Source organism: Sprattus sprattus (genome assembly GCF_963457725.1).
Source record: "Sprattus sprattus genome assembly, chromosome: 16".
NCBI classification, from domain to species: domain Eukaryota; kingdom Metazoa; phylum Chordata; class Actinopteri; order Clupeiformes; family Clupeidae; genus Sprattus; species Sprattus sprattus.
The window spans coordinates 22,321,905-22,338,772 of record NC_137914.1 but is presented as its reverse complement, the minus strand read 5'-3'; the positions used below and the strand labels follow the sequence as shown (position 1 = coordinate 22,338,772).

Genomic DNA, 16,868 nt, shown 5'->3' with positions numbered 1-16,868 from the left:
TGATGCCCTTGTCATTTAACCTTGACCACTGTAAAACAAACATGTGAATTGTTATTACAGCTTATGACGAATACAAGCCGTCATTAGTCTGGATGACGATAGTTTAGTATTTTAATATTTTAATAGCCTACAACATAATCGCCATTTCACTGGCCTGGTCTGGAATAAAAACGTATGGAAAAATTGTGTATGAATGTAGCCTATAGCTACGTGAACCGTAGCCCGTAGAGAACGGCAACGGACTTGATAGCAACAGCTGTCAGAACTGTCTGTGAAATATGACAACGCTTATAAATAACACCCATCCATACCCTTTTTAGCACATAGCTATCCTTTAATACAACATTGTATCCCGCCCCCGGACATGTCCCCACCCCTTTATGGCGTTCAGGGGCTGTGCTTATCTACATTCTCATAGGTGACCTGTGTGTCTGTCATTGCGCACACGCCCATACGAAATGTTTGTTGTTGGTGATCCTGGAATTCCTAGAGTAGTGATAGGCCAAAACCAATCAATGATAGCACCTCCACTACACACTTCCGTCCCTGTTTCTGGCTTATGAGCTGCTGAATATTTTGTGTCTGTCCCATCGGAGAAAACCAAACAGTTTTACATACTGGACCAGAACAGGTAAAACATTAGTGTATTTCTTGATTGTAGCCTACAACTGTGAGTATCAATTTCATGATGAGATATTGCCGTTCTGTGTTTGCTGTATATATCAAGCAAAAGTTATTTAGTAAACGTTAGCTTGTACTAATGGTAGGCATTCATCCTCGGTGCAAGAGCTTTTGGCTCTATGGTTAGCTTGCTTTCTCGCTCATGAACTGGTCAAAGGATAGTCAAAGGATAGTTGGCTAGCTGGTTAGCAAGCGAACTTGCTCGAGAAGTGAAATACAAGTGGTGTTGACACAGTCATGTGTAATTAAGATACTAAATTGTCGGTCTTGGTCGGTCAAGCAGAAAAGGTGTTTCATGTAAAGCCACCAAGCCTGCTAGCGGAGTCTGGGTTGGTTGGTTGGCTGGTTGTAAAGTCAAACAGGCGGTATATGGTAGCAAGCTAGTTGTGTTATGAGCTAACATAGCACCAATGTTCCTCACGTTATATGATAAAGAGTAACATTATGGGGCACTGGTTAGGGTACTTGTTCTGCTGTTCAAGCCTTCACCGACTTCTGTGACCTGCGCTCGCTTGAGCTGGCTGACCTTTAGAGGGGATTGAAACGTGAATTATGCTTCTGGCAGTTTCTGCTGATCCTCCCGCCATTGGCTGAACTTGGCAGCACAGCTGTCCAGCTTATTTGCTGCTGTTCTTGCCCTCAGCTGGTTCGTTGATATTTTGCAAGTTCGCTAGCTTAGCGTTAGCCACATTGTGGAAAACATTCTGATCCACGGGGTTGACATTCGGTCGCCAGAAACAAGTTACGCTAAATCGAGTTAAAGGCAACGTGGAAGTTGATCACCCTTGGTTTTGAAACTGGCATTCGGTTGGGCTTTGGAGAATGTGCTTGTAGCAATTTCTCAGCTCCTTTCATCAGCTGATATGGCGTATGAATGATCTGCTCGATTATCTGTTTTACTATGTATAAGGTTAGATATTTACATTTGCATTGGTGGCAGTGTTAAATTGATAATGGAAAGTCTTTCTTAAATGCCACCATTATGTTGTTCACTTGGGGAAAGGGCATCATAATTGATCTTTGCATTTTATAACGCTTGAAGAAAGCGTATCTTACTTGTAACATTTGAATGTGATGGCACACAGGTTCCGTTCTGTATATTGTCTCACATATTACGTGACGTTCTGTCCTGGGCGCTGGATGGCGAAGTACTTCGTTGCATTCTCATGTTACTCATTTAAAGCCATTATTGGCGCAATAATTATATCGAATAATATATATATTTTTATCATTCTACATTTACATTTAGTCATCTTTTTATAATATATATATATATATATATATTCTGTATTTATTATTTAATATAAATATTCTATATTTAATATTGTTGCAGTAGTATTTTTTGGATCTATCCAGTGTCTCGACACCCCTTTATGTGCAATGGCTTCATTGCTGTATCATTAATTATAAAGACAAGCTGGTAACTGGAAGAGTTAATTGCTCTGCCCTGCAAGATGACTGATGACTGTTTGCTGTTAGCATGTCTATATGACTGTCAGTTGGAAGTGTTAGCAAAAGCATCACTCCTTGGTATTTCTTGTCCTCTATCTGATTTCAGTGATGATAACAGATGGCTTTAACCCTGTGAACTGCCTGTTGTGTTAGTAGAATTGTAAATTCATAAATTTCAGTGTCAATTCACACATTTTCAGAAGGGAATTGTTGTCTTTTTCTAATACCATTTTAAACAGCAAATCTTATTCCAGTGTCACCCGTGAAACAATGCATGTTGGCACTTTGTTTTACTGTGATGTTGACGCCACTGTAATAAGCCATGCTGATTTGCTGATTTCTGTCCACTTATGTAATCATGGGATGGTGCAGCTGGATGTAGGGAAGGAGGCATTTTTGGTTGCTCAGTTTCTGTGGTGTTGAAAACCATGATGACATTGTTAGCCTAATTGCTCGCATCTGCAAGTCATTTTGACAGACACACATGTTGTGGGATTCAACAGCTGTGAGCTCCTCTTAAAGACTCAGTATGTGATCTTTTTGTTTGTCTGCATTGTGCTCAAAAACATATCTGAATACTGGTGTGTAGGCCTATCCCCTAAAGCTTTCTGAGCGGACATGGTTTCTCAGCATGGTCACAGTGCATAGAAGCTCAGTATCTGGGATTGGACCTCTGAGAGGTCCACAGATTTGACATTGGTGATGGACTGACCTGGGACCAGAGAAACAGGAGGAATGGGTGAGAGAGGCACACAGGTCTGTTATCAAACTTCAGGTTACCTTTGCCCTAAGTAGCATAAGTCTTGCATAGGGTTGCAAAATTCCGGGAATACTCAAAGTTGGTAACTTTCCATGGGAATTAACTGGAATAAACTGAACATTTTGGGGTAATTTATACTAACTGTACTTACCTTGTCCACTACAGGATGCTGGGAATTATCTGTGCATGTGATGGAAGAATGCACTGCACATGTGATGAAGGGTTGAAATTGAACTGAATTTGCAATAAATCAGGTTGTTTTAACCAAGATCATGCTGCATCATCACCTGTTTGCGTTGTCAATCGATAATGGATACAGTGTGCTTTCTCGGACAAGTGGACTTCTGACTTTCATTTGACACATTTGATCATGTTGGGTTGAGAAAAAATAAAACACAACTCCATTTATTCTGTCAATTTGGTTTACAATCGCTAACTACATCCTTTGCCAAGAAACACAGCATGTGCTGCATTCCATACATCTTTAAAATAGAGTTTGAATGACTCGCCTTTAATTTGCAGTAATTACTTTTATTTTCGTAGTCGCCCAACTTGCACTTTTTTGATGGACATCAACAGCCGACACTGGTGACGGGGAAGCCATACAGATTCATGTCTTTAAAACCGAACTATCCCTTTATGTTAGTGGGTAGGGCTGGGCGATATGGGAAAAAGTTATATTTCGATTTTTTCCCCCAAAAATTTTCGATTTCGATTTTATATCACGATATGAACAAAATCACCCCAACATTTTTTGAAAAACGTACATGCAAATACCCGCATTCTGGTGCATTTTACCATGTTTTTCTCTGAGATGTAAATCATGTTATCAGCATATCAAATTCACAATTGATATAGGTTTGGTGGCCTGATAATTATGTTGGCTACATTCAAACTGACCACCTCATTAAATATGACTGTTCAGGTCAGAAATGGCCAAATGTGTATTGAAACCCAAAGTCTTTAAGGATGGAAGCTGCCAGAAGTAAACGGTTCACGTAGGGGAAATAGTTTTCATACATGGCAAAGCTTGACAGCATGCCCAGCACACCAATGTTCATTTTATTTGTGGCATTGACATCATCTTTCGTGTGTGAGTCATAGAGAGGTATACAAGTGAGTGACACATTAAAAAAAAAAAATCTTCTTTGGTGAGTGTGTGTTTAGTCGCTGCTGTCGTTAGAAAAACTGCCATTAGCTAGTTAACGTTAACGCCAGATTAGCTCACGGTTGTTATGGCAATAACAATACGATTATAGCCAGATAATGTCCATTGGGTGGTCCTTAATTGTCCACTACAGGTAAAACTTGGGCAACTCTGACTTACTTTCCTCTTCTTCGAAAAAAAAATCCGTATGTCCATTTCTGTGGTCTGCTTCTAGCGCGACGCTCCGATCAAATCAGAGAATGAATGAACATTAATGACAGTTGAATCTGCGTGCGTGATGAGGCTGCGTAGTACACCAGGAAAACGCGGAGTGGATTTATATTGCTGTGGGTATTCCCCACTGATAAAGTTGAACGGATTTAATTGTGAAGCAATGGAAAGAATAATGGACTAGTAGACCAGCAGTCACGCACGCACTATTTTGACTGCAAAAGTGGGGGGGTCGAAACGACTTGTTTTGAAAAGTGAGACCCATGGGCTACGTGCGGCGCTGTATTCGCGGGTCTGTGAAAACATTGATTTTTTTTTTTTTTTTTGAAGGCGCCGTCTAATCGAACGTCTCATTTAAAACCGTAGAAAAAAATTACATCGCGATTAAAATCGAAATCGAAAAATCGCCCAGCCCTATTAGTGGGTTAATTTCACCACCTGAGATCTCTCCCACCTGTCAGTAGAAGAGTTTGTTTTGTGCCTATCCATATACATGGTAGAGTCCCAGACACATTACAGAATGGTATGATACATCACTACATTTTTCATGTTGGAGAATGAAAGGAGTGAGCCCTTGTCCTTAAAAAAGGAGTGAGCCCTTGTCCTTCAATCCACCTGAAGTTGTTTTCACTCCTATTGAGTTCAGCAGATGTGTGTGTGTCCATTCTCATACATTTGGAGCAGGTGGAAGTGGTGTCCTTTCTGTACAACTCAAGTCCAGATACCTCTGAAATCTTAAAAAAGGGATCTTGTGTGTCTGCGTGCACTTCCTTTCGCACATGTCACGACTACTCAAGCCTTGCACACTTTTTGACTAAATTATTCAGCTAACATGTTAGTGTGCATGTTAGTGGATAGCTCTGCTTTCTCGGTTACTGTAGCCCGCACACACCACTTTCCCCTACCTAAACGGTAATGGTGTTCGTGAATGGATGCTAGCTGTGTTGAACACTGAGAGGTCAGGTTTTTTAAGACTTACAATTCTGTTAGAGAAGCACAGTAGGCTGTGAGGGAAATTGATACAGGAAGGTTAAAGCCAGATCAAGCCACAGAGAAGTTCAGCTTTAACTACTTAGCCAACGTTGTGCAAGACTTTGTGGTGGTTGATTACAGTAACCCTGTGAAATGTTTACTGCCTTGAGAAGGCTCTTGCATCCCATCATCGCTGTTCTTTCGCTGTTTACTTTTCATTTGGTTCATTTTCAATTCTGTTCAAAGATTTTTCTGCCCAAGCCTCTGTTCTGGAATTGATTTTATTTTCAGCAATCATGGTGAAATATTTACCCAAATGGACAACGTTGCAATTACCTGAATGTGGCCACAGGAAGCCCCATGTTGCTCATAGAGTTGGCAGAAGTACAGAGGTATCGGCAATACTGTGCTTAGTCTGCCCTACAGGCCTGTAGAGGGAGAGGGTCTGTGAGGCGTACAGGTCTGGGTAGGGTGCTGCTGATTCGTGAAGGTATGCCAAGTGACCTGTGCTATGCCTCAGGTTTAAGCAGGAGCCAGTGAAAGCCAGCTGGGGGAAGCCTGAGTGAGCCAGAGCGAACTTGACTGTCCACAGGAACCATGCCAATCACCCTCTGAGTGCCACTGGCCGCCCATCACACCGCTCATCATGAACAGTGAGGAGGAGTTCTATGACGCGGAGACAGGTGAGTACTTCTGCCGACGCTGATGCATGTGTTGTGTGTCAGAAGATGGGGTGTTAAATACGTGCAACTTATTATGGTAATGCTCGGGGCTCTGGTAATGGGTTTTGTTAATGGCATTTTGTACATTTGAATCATACTTCTTAGTAGTCCGTTCAGTTTCTGATGATTTGTACGGTAACGTGCCTATTCATCTCACAGGATTGGAATCGGACGACTCCTGTGAGGTCAGCTTTAAAGACGCACTGGTCTACGAGGGCAAACAAACCTCCAATGGCAGCGCACATTCACAGAATGGGCTGTGGGAGAGGAGGTAGGCATCCCTGCCCAAAGTGTTGTTTGTTTTATCCTGTGTGTCTGAAACCAGTTAGGTGTGTTCAGCTCTGCGTCTCTCCTTTCCACAGGATGACTCTCCCAGCACCCATGTTTCCCAGGAATAACTTCAGTGTTTGGGGCTTTCTGAAGAAGTGCATTGGCATGGTAAGGATGTGAGGCGTTTTCAATTACACAGATAGTTCACAAATAAAGCAACACTGAGCACATGCTGGTTTAAAATGTGCCCTGGGAACAGTTTGGACACAATACATTTTATGGAACACTGTAAACCACACAGAGCCTAAACCAGTATTACTAACAAACGTGCTTGTGAGTAGATGGCCCAGCATGTAAGCTTTTTTTTTGGTCTTTTAAAATGTGTAATGTTTCACTCTGCCGTGATTGTGTCCAGGAACTGTCAAAGATCACGATGCCCATCATTTTTAACGAGCCCCTAAGCTTTCTGCAGCGTCTCTCCGAGTACATGGAGCACACATACCTCATCCATAAGGCTTGCACTTCGTCTGACTCCATAGACCGCATGCAGGTGAGTTAACAACAGCACTAAATAATCCGTTCTGCTATGCGGACCGGTTAAGCACGTTCACCATATGCATTAAATCACATAACAACTGAAAATATAACCCATACTCTATACATGCATACACACAGACATAAAAAGAACACGCACATGTCCAGTCATGACATAATGGTCATATTTCCTGTTTTAGCTGGTAGCTGCCTTCGCGGTCTCAGCAGTGGCATCTCAGTGGGATAGAACTGGAAAGCCCTTCAACCCCTTACTGGGAGAGACCTACGAGCTTGTAAGGTGAGCCTGATTAATCTCCTCGGAGCAGCACAGGCCTTTAATTAGGTCCTGTCTGCACTAACTCGGGTATATTTCAAAACGCATCATTTTTTCTCCATTCAGCATTCGAGTCCTCACTGAAACCGAAAACCATACACCCAAAACCATACTTTTTGAAAATGCTCTCTAAGGTCCATACATTTGAAAACGGCGGGTTCACAATGTACCATAGGCGGGGGAAACAGGGAGTTTCAGAGACAATGACGTATGGCTGCCATGACACTGACGAACCACGCACCAACAACAAACACCTTTATGGCGTTTCTGCATTTTAGTGTGGATGTAGAACACTTGGAAAGTGGTATGAAAATTATAGTTTTTACATAAAATCAACTCTTTCAAATGTGTGGACGTAGTCTGAACCAACTTTCGACTCAACAATCTGCCTTTAACTTTGTGCATGTTTGAGGATTTTCCAATTAAAACAAGTGGGCATGGTACATTGAGTTCACAAGGATTATTGGCCATCAAAAAATGTATGTCTGGCCTATATGCTCTTTAGGAAAGATACAATAGGTGCAGCAGTACTTGATCCTGGCGAAAGATTGTTGATATTTGAACTGAAAAGACAATGAAATACACCCTTCACTGCTCCCGAAGCATTGTTATTGATTGGCTGGAAAAGTGTATTGCTCGGATTGAGCCACTTTTTTGCTTCCTTTTTAGAGAGGCAGGACTGTACTGGCTGTGCATACCGGAGTTATTTGAGTGCACACACAGAACAGACAGCGAAAGGACACAATAACTGTAATCAAGGACTACCCCTTTAAGCAGAAAGTGATTTGATGAAATGTGTTGCAGGGAGGATGAAGGGTACCGTCTGATTTCCGAGCAGGTCAGCCACCACCCCCCCATCAGTGCCTTCCACGCCCAGTCCCTCAACCAGGACTTTGAGTTCCACGGATCCATCTACCCCAAGCTCAAGTTCTGGGGCAAGAGCGTGGAGGCTGAGCCCAAAGGCACCATGACTTTAGAGCTGCTCAAGTGAGTATGAGTGCCACTGAGTTATGTTTATGTATCTAGTCAGGCATCAGAGCACATATGGTGGTGACGGTTATAGCGCTGTTAGACCATCAAATAGTTCTTGTTGGGAAGTGAAGTGAATAGGGCTTCAATTAAAACCTTTGATGTCCCGAAGTAGAACATCTTGGGGGATGGAGGGGTTCGGCTTGTTCGCATACAGGAACCTTTAACTGAATTAAATTTAGAATTCTCTGAAATAGGGTTTTTTGGCACCTTTGAAGGTTCCTATATGGGCACAAACTGATAATGGCATTTTGAGTGTCTTGTAGAAAGAAGGGTGTGAATATGCAACCAGAAGACTGTGTCCTATATCTCTTTTCTTCAGTGATCCTTCTCCTTCATACTGCAGTGACCAGTGCTTCTGTTTAGTATGTGGCTAAAAGGAGACAGATGCGTGTTTCACTTAAGGAACCCGCTATGTTTGTCCTGTTTTGTTGCAGACATAGGGAGGTGTACACTTGGACAAACCCCTTCTGCTGTGTGCATAATGTCATTCTGGGGAAACTCTGGATCGAGCAGTACGGTACTGTTGAGATAGTGAACCATAGGTAAGTTGTAAGTATTACGGTGCAGATCCATACAAGCGATCTGGGCGACGCGATCTGGGCGACCCCATGCATTTCAACGGGAGCCAGCTCCATTGTGACGTAAACCAGCGATCTGAGCGACGCGCCTGATGAAAATTCGAACATGCTCAAATTTATGCAAATGAGGAGCGATATTTCACCGGCAGCGGCCAACATTTCAGAGAAAGAACACGCCCACTCAAAGCAATGGAATTTGATCGCGTCGCTCAGATCGCTTGTATGGATTTGCACCGTTAACCTTTTTCTCATACATACTGACCGTTGTTTTAAATGTTAAGATGGTTTGACCTGCTTTCTGTGATCCAGCAATGGGGATAAATGTATTCTGAACTTCAAGCCATGTGGCATGTTTGGGAAAGAACTGCATAAAGTGGAAGGACACATCCAGGATAAGAGGTGAGCCTGTATTTCAGAGCTGAGCTCAGCGTTTCTGTGTCTAGCCTCACTGGCAATAATAACATAAGTGCACCTAACTCCACTGGAATACATTGACCATTGCCCATCTCTATCTGATCCAGAGATGAATACTTTGTGTTTCTCTCTCTCTCTCGGGGTGCGTGTGTGTGCGTGCGTGCAGTAAGAAGAAGCGACGGATGTTGTATGGCAAATGGACAGAGTGTTTATACTGTGTGGAGCCCAAAGTGTACGAGGCCAACAAGAAAGCAGAGAAGAAATCAGATGCCAAGAAACACAAACAGGTGGAGGTAATGTAAATATAATGCTATAACCTTTTGGTAGTGGATGTATGTTATGCTATTTGTAGTTTCATACTGTATAGAACTGAAGGTGCTCTGCCATGTTCACCATTTCCCATCTAAATTGTTGTTACTGTTGTTTTTATTTTGAAGTTCTGCTCATGCACCGGTTGATCGTGAAGGTAAAGCAGATGGCAGCAGCAGCAGTAGTATTGTTGGGGTTAGCGCAGTAGTAGGGTTAGCTGAATGACCTTTTCAAGTTGTGATTTCTAGTGCCTAGGTAAAAATGCCTCTCCCCTTCAGAAAGTGCAAAAGTATCATGCTAGTCCTAGTTTTAGGTTTAGCATTTAGTACTGATTCTAAACTGCACTAGATCATAATGCACTGGAGGCAGATGTCTGTTATATGGGGCGTGAGGACTGTAGTAATGCGTCTGTTATATGTGCGAGTGAGGGCTGTAGTAATGTGTCTCTTGTCTGTGAGAGTGAGGGCTTTAGTATTGTGTCTGTTATCTGTGAGAGTGAGGGCTGTAGTAATGTGTCTGTTATCTGTGCGAGTGAGGGCTGTAGTAATGTGTCTGTTATCTGTGTGAGTGAGGGCTGTAGTAATGCGTCTGTTATCTGTGTGAGTGAGGGCTGTAGTAATGTGTCTGTTATCTGTGAGAGTGAGGGCTGTAGTAATGTGTCTGTTATCTGTGAGAGTGAGGGCTGTAGTAATGTGTCTGTTATCTGTGCGAGTGAGGGCTGTAGTAATGTGTCTGTTATATGTGTGAGTGAGGGCTGTAGTAATGTGTCTGTTATATGGGGCGTGGGAGCTGTAGTAATGTGTCTGTTATCTGTGCGCGTGGGAGAAGTAGTAATGCGTCCTGATTCTGCGCTTAGGAGCAGAGTGCCGGAGGTGACGATGGTGATGACGTGCCGGAGGCGCAGGAGACTGTCACCATGATCCCAGGAAGTACCCTGCTGTGGAGGATCACACCACGACCTGCACACTCAACTCAGGTAATGTTTACACATACACACACACACACACACACACACACACATCCCTACTAAAAATATTATTCCGTCATTTCAAATGGCTTTACCAGCTTTGCTATATAAACTCCCTCTGCCAAGTCAGCACTCTATCTCAGTCTCTCTGTCCTTTTCTGTGCAGATGTACAACTTCACCAATTTCACCATGTCTCTAAATGAGCTGGAGCCTGGCATGGAAAAGGTGCTGGCACCTACCGACTGTCGTCTTCGCCCCGACATCAGAGCCATGGAGAATGGAGACATCGGTAAGAGAAGCCTGTCTGTTTTTCTGTTTTAATCTGTCATGAGTGTCTTGTTGCAGTAAAGGACGTAAACATCTCTTTTATAGGGCTGTCCAGTTTTGTCGGCTTTATGGTGTTCTGATCGTTAGCAGTAACCTTTGACCTTTCATTTCTCACACGCTTGATGTGTTCTGTGTTGAAGACACTGCAAGTATAGAGAAGGAGAGGCTGGAGGAGAAACAGAGGTCGTCACGAAAGGATCGGGCAAAAGATGAAGAGGAATGGTCTAACAGGTCAGTCCTGACCACTTACACACGCACAGAAAGCCTCTCGGAAGCATTAGTACTGACCTATGCTAAACCACTTCAACAGTATATTGGAATAGATCAAGGTCAAGGACAATTACTCAGCTAACACCTTTCCATCACTCTATCTTAAAGATATCTGTAGAGTTCTCCAGTGAATCGTTTAATTTAAACATAATCAGTGTTTTGTCTCTGTGTTTGACTGCTCAGGTGGTTCCACCAGGGCACCAACCCTCACACCGGTGCCCAGGACTGGCTCTACATTGGTGGTTACTTCGACAGGAAGTTCACTGACTGCGTGGACATCTTCTGATAGACTAAGGAGAGAGAGAGGGATATGATGGGCTTATTTGACCCTCTCTCTCTCGCTTACTGGACTCATATCATAGCCCCTCTGCTCTAACCTCTCCCTACACAATATAGGTAGTTTTTAAAATAATCCGTTAGAATGTGAGATTGAAATTAACGGTTTACTGAACTGACAGAACCTCTCATCTCCTTCAAGTGAATCTTGAACTGAAACCTGGAAACTCGATCTTTATATTTTTGTTCTTAAGTTCTATTTTATTTGTTTCATTTTTTTTGTTTTGTTTTGTTTTCTTTGACCTGTTTTATACTAAGGGTTGATGTTCTTTGGTTTATTTGCCATTTGTCATTGTCGATGATGACCATGCTAAAATCCCCCGCAGCACTTTCTGCCTGGCACTTGCTTCAGTCAGGTGCTCATTTTATTGGATGCAGGTTGTCACTGAAAGCATAGCTGTCATTGGTAAGAGCAGATCAGGATGAAATCCTCTCTAATACTGTGATGTTTTGGTATTCAGGACTTTTAAACACTTTCAAACCAGGTTTCAGTCATTGAGAAGAAAAACAAACTATGATATTTATGAGAGAATCGTGCATTTATTTAAACTTTCAAACAAAGGCTAATATTTGTATCATATGTATGGTATGTAATACCATTTTTCCACTAACCTGACCTCTGTGATGGTAGACTTTGAGAATGATGTCCATGCTGTCGGCAAGGAAGGCCTACAACCATTGTGTGGAATTCAGTTACAACATTTGTATCACTTACACAACTACAGCTGAGTGATATTTACCTGAGAAATGGCTTGACAGAGATCTAGCCTAGGTGGGATAGTGTCTCGCCATAAGCTTGTTCCCACATAGGCATGGCTTGTTAGAGGGTTGCTGTATACTTTTCTCAACAGCTAGAAGTAATAAGAGGAATGGGAGGATGGTCTCAGGCCACATTCAAACCTTATCTCAGTGACTTTGAGAGGGTTGACCTCTGCCAATATTAAAAACATGTATGCAAATCATAGTCATATGCATGCTTAATTATGTTACAGATCTTTTTCTTTGTTTTTGTTTTTTTTCTTCGTTTTTTTTACTAGAATTCAGAAATAAGAAAGCTGCTTCTAATGATGTTTACTTCCTCAGTAAAGTTAAACGGTGGATTTATATATGATTACGATGAACTAATTAACATTTAATATTTTGAAGAGCTTACACCAGTGTGTTTTTGTGGTTGCCAAAGCAGTTAGAATCTAAAGCCATAGAACTTAAGAACTTTTTGGAGAGTGATTCTTTTTCTCTTAAGTGGCATAGAAGTGGGTGCTGCCTTGGCATGCCGTTTGACTGTGTGAGCACTGAATGTGAGATTGCTTTCAACACAGCACAGAAAACACACAAACATGCAGCCGCCATTTTTTGTTTAACTCCGCACAGAATTAACAGAGAGAGGGGTATGTAACCTATACGTTTTCTTTTTAAGTTATTGCTAAGAAATGACCTCAGTGAGACTGCTCTCAAGGCACCACAATCGTCTTTCTCAACAACAAAAATCTCAGATACTGTGCTTTCAAGGAAAAGTCAGAGAAAGAAAATCTATGCAAACATCTTTCAGAATGTCTCGTCTGTTTTGGCCGTCTACTGTACGTTTTTAGAGGATCTAGTCTGAAAGAATGTGACTTCACATGTACAGTCCTTTTAGTTGGCCTTATGCAAGTGCAAGGTCTTGAACTTTGCTGGCTCGTTGCTCTGTGCCACAGCAACTGTGTGCACTTTGCGTGGGCCTTAAATTAGGGCTGGAGTATGATTTAAAGGCAGATGCAGGGAACAGGGCACGCCGGACTTAAACTGAGCTTACGGCTCCCTTGGTCAAAATAACAACTTCTTGAAAGTTAGATTGTAAATCAAGGTGTTTCACCGCTTCCACTGTGTTATGACTTCCCATACTATCCATGTAGAGTAGGAAGAGTAAGGTTAATTCATAACACCCTTTGCGGCATGTCCAGAGTAGAAAAGCGTGTAAGAAAGTCATTGACAGAGTTGTGGTCATGGCTTTCACCTTTTAGCGTCATCTATTTTAGCAAATCATTCACTGGATCCCCAACTGAGAATGACACAAAATGAATGTCACTCCCCCCACCAAATGATGTGGTGTCATATTTTTTACGTGTGTGTAGTAATGTCATTCAGCCAGTGTACAGGTAGTAACATATTTGCCACATAATATAGAATGAGTGCAACAAGATAAGCATTTATACACCCAGGTTAATTGTTTGGCCATTAGACATTGTTCAGATGTTTGAAGTGCCATTACATCTGCACAGTGATGCTAAGTGCATCGCACCTCAGTCTTGTAGATGTTGTAAACCACTTATTCATGCTTTATAAAATTGCACTTGATGTTCTTTGTGACTCTTTTTGTCCCTTCAAACTACAATTGTACAGATTATGTGAATAGTCTACAAATGGGAGTAGAATCATACTTAATAGTCTCATGTAATGGAACTCTGGTCATTTGTAAACTAGCAATATTAAAGTAAATAAGATACAACCATTAAATGATAACATTTTAATTGTAATTGTCTGCTTTTTTCATTACTTTAATATGTAGTTGTCTTTTTTTTTACCTTAGATAAAAATATTTGAGGGGAATAGAGGATAAATACCCCTATATATAAGTGTGTGTGTGTGTATATATATATACAGCCACGATAAAAATTAAGTAAAATTAACATTTAGTTTTATTCTATAACCTACTGACAATGGGCCTCATTCTCGACCTTTTTCTGTAATTCTTCAGAAATGTTTCTTACACGACTTCGCAAAAACAACGTAAGAGAAACGCTTCCGCTGCATTCCCGCACGCTTGAAAATGTGTTCATAAGCAGCCGAAGTCTTCTAAGCTGGGTTCCTTCCGATTAGCTTCTTAGATTGATGCGCGTTCTCGTGAAAGTGGATTTGCATACATACACGCCCTGCCAGCTCCTTATTAGGAGACGCAATTTTAGAAACGTGTGCTGTCGCAATCTCCCGAATCCACCTCGTAACAGGTGTTCATTACAGTTTTTATCCATTGCTTTGGGCAATTTCACGAAACCGAAATTACATTCTCAAAGCTCTTAGTGCATTTGGCAAAATAGCCTATATGGTTCAGCACAACTACATAGATCACCTTCAAAAGGTCATATCTCACCCAAAACAGTCAAGCTTCAAAACCAAATCATTTTCTCATAAAAATAGTCAGTGCCCCCAAAATGAAAAGTTCCTTCCCGAAAAGAAAAGGACATTCTCCAAGCTTTAAATATATTTGCCAAAATAACCTAGATGGTTTATCAAAACACTATGGCACACCTGCAAAAGGTCATATCTCTCCCAAAACAGACAACTCATCAATTAAAACTAAATCCTTTTCTCATACTGATAGTCAGTGCCCCCAAAATGAAAAGTCCCTTTGGCATTGTTTAAGCACTGCAGGTCAAAACGTTTAGATGTTTTGTCAGTATGTCAGTGGACCATAGAATATCCCTCATGTGCAAATTTCAATCTTGGCTTAGTCCTTTGACACTGAATGGTTAGTGTAGTAGATGTTTTCTTTCCAGAATACTATGTGTATCAAACAGAAACAAATTCAAGAGGAGCCAACAAGGTTTCACATGACGAACTGTATTGGACTCATGCCATGGAAATTGTTACAGTATGTAATTGCAAAACAGAAACAGAAAATGTGCACAGCAAAAAAACACTGTCAAACAAAAAGAACATCAAAACTAAAATTAGTATAGCCTACAGTAGTAAACATACAGAAGGAAAGGAAGTCTTCAGTCTTCGTCCTCACTCTCCTGCTCAGCCTCACACTCACGTCTGTCTGGCCACAGATTCTCATCTACATCGCATCTTATGTTCTCCCTTGCAATGCAACGTGGGAAGAATCGGCGTGCATGCTGCAACCATCCCCTGCAATGATCAGCCGTTACATCCTCACAAGCAGCATCCATTGCTTGGAGGAGGGACCTCTGATTTAGAGCCCGATGCTCGTAGACCCTCCACCTCCAAGCTGAAAAAAACTCCTCAATAGGATTTAGAAATGGGGAGTAAGGGGCTAGGAGCACCATCACCATCCTTTGATGGGTAGCGAACCACGCCCTGATGAGCGGGCCACATGATAGTTGACATTGTCCCACACAATCACATACAGCCGCGGAAAAAATTAAGAGACCACTTCAAAATTATCAGTTTCTCTGGTTTTACTATTTATTGGTATGTGTTAAAGTAAAATATACATTTTTGTTTTATTCTATAACCTACTGGCAACATTCCTACCAAATTTCAAATAAAAATATTGTCATTTAGATAATTTATTTGCAGAAAAATGACAATTGGTCAAAATAGCAAAAAAGATGCAGTGTCTTCAGATCTCGAATAATGCAAAGAAAACAAGCTCATATTCATTTTTAAACTACACAATACTAATGCTTTAACTTAGGAAGAGTTCAGAAATCAATATTTGGTGGAATAACCTTGATTTAAAATCACAACTTTCATGTGTCTTGGCATGCTCTCCACCAGTCTTTCACATTGCCGTTGGGTGACTTTATGCTACTCCTGGCGCAAGAATTCAAGCAGCTCGGCTTCTTTTCATGGCTTGTGACCATCCATCTTCCTCTTGATCACATTTCAGAGGTTTTTTTATGGGATTCAGGTCTCGAAATTGGGCTGGCCATGACAGGGCCCTGATCTGGTGATACTCCATCCACACCTTTACTGGCCTGGCTGTGTGGTATGGAGCATTGCCCTGCTGGAAAAAACACTTCTCAGAGTTGGGGAACATTGTCAGAGCAAAAGGAAGCAAGTTTTTCTTCCGGGACAACGTTGTACTTTGCCTGGCTGAGGTTTGTAAAAGACCATAAGGATTGAACCAAAGCGGACTGGAGGGTCTCCTAGTTCGTCTTCTCTGATGAGTCAAATTTTCAGCTTTGCCCAACACATGGTCGTCTGATGGTTAGACGGAGACCTGGAGAGGCCTACAAGCCACAGAGTCTTGCACCTACTGTAAAATTGGACTCATCAGAGAAGACGAACTTAGAGATTGACCTTAGTGTTTATTTATTTAGTCATTTGCATTTGCAGTGTTCATGTCATTCACTATCAGTCTCTTAGCAGACGCGGCCTTTGTCCAAAGTGACTTACTAGGGAGAGAACAGTCAAGCTACGAGCCATATAGACCTAGTGTAACAATAAACACTACCTCGTATAATTATGACTATAAATGTGAAACGTAATTGTTAATGATACAAATATTCTCGTATTTATTATTATCATAATTATTTTAATCCGAGGATGTCTGTAGAGTTGACGTGAACGCAATCTCCAACGGGTTCTCACAAATTCGCCCGTTAACCCTTTTACTGTAATACGGAGTTTTTTCAAATGTCATTCCTCAACGCGATTCCTCAAATAACCACAAGATGGCCCGTGGAATCCCATTTGAGAAGATTCCGGTAGAGTTACGACTGCTATTTCGAGTTCTGAAAGTTGTCTGAAGTTCAGAAGAAAGCACAGAAGAAAAAAATAACGAGAATGCAAATGTTTTCATAAAT

At 41.6% G+C, this 16,868-nt stretch overlaps 1 protein-coding gene across 1 annotated transcript; it reads left to right on the top strand.

Annotated features, from left to right (window-relative positions):
- The first annotated feature begins 510 nt into the window (after window positions 1–510).
- On the top strand, window positions 511–13,676 carry osbpl2a (oxysterol binding protein-like 2a). The gene is made up of 14 exons (XM_080853309.1): window positions 511–631; window positions 5,764–5,926; window positions 6,125–6,236; window positions 6,328–6,403; window positions 6,651–6,785; window positions 6,970–7,067; window positions 7,908–8,090; window positions 8,570–8,677; window positions 9,023–9,112; window positions 9,294–9,420; window positions 10,293–10,412; window positions 10,570–10,693; window positions 10,872–10,962; window positions 11,185–13,676. The coding sequence occupies exons 2-14, from the start codon at window positions 5,890–5,892 to the stop codon at window positions 11,285–11,287; spliced, it is 1,404 nt and encodes a 467-aa protein (XP_080709435.1). The 5' UTR covers window positions 511–631; window positions 5,764–5,889; the 3' UTR covers window positions 11,288–13,676.
- The last annotated feature ends 3,192 nt before the right edge of the window (window positions 13,677–16,868 follow it).

Coding starts and splice junctions, on each gene's coding strand:
- osbpl2a (XM_080853309.1), top strand. CDS start 5,890: ATGAACAGTGAGGAGGAGTTCTATGACGCGGAGACAG. Junction 6,404..6,650: donor TGAAGAAGTGCATTGGCATG/GTAAGGATGTGA, acceptor GATTGTGTCCAG/GAACTGTCAAAGATCACGAT. Junction 9,421..10,292: donor AGAAACACAAACAGGTGGAG/GTAATGTAAATA, acceptor TTCTGCGCTTAG/GAGCAGAGTGCCGGAGGTGA.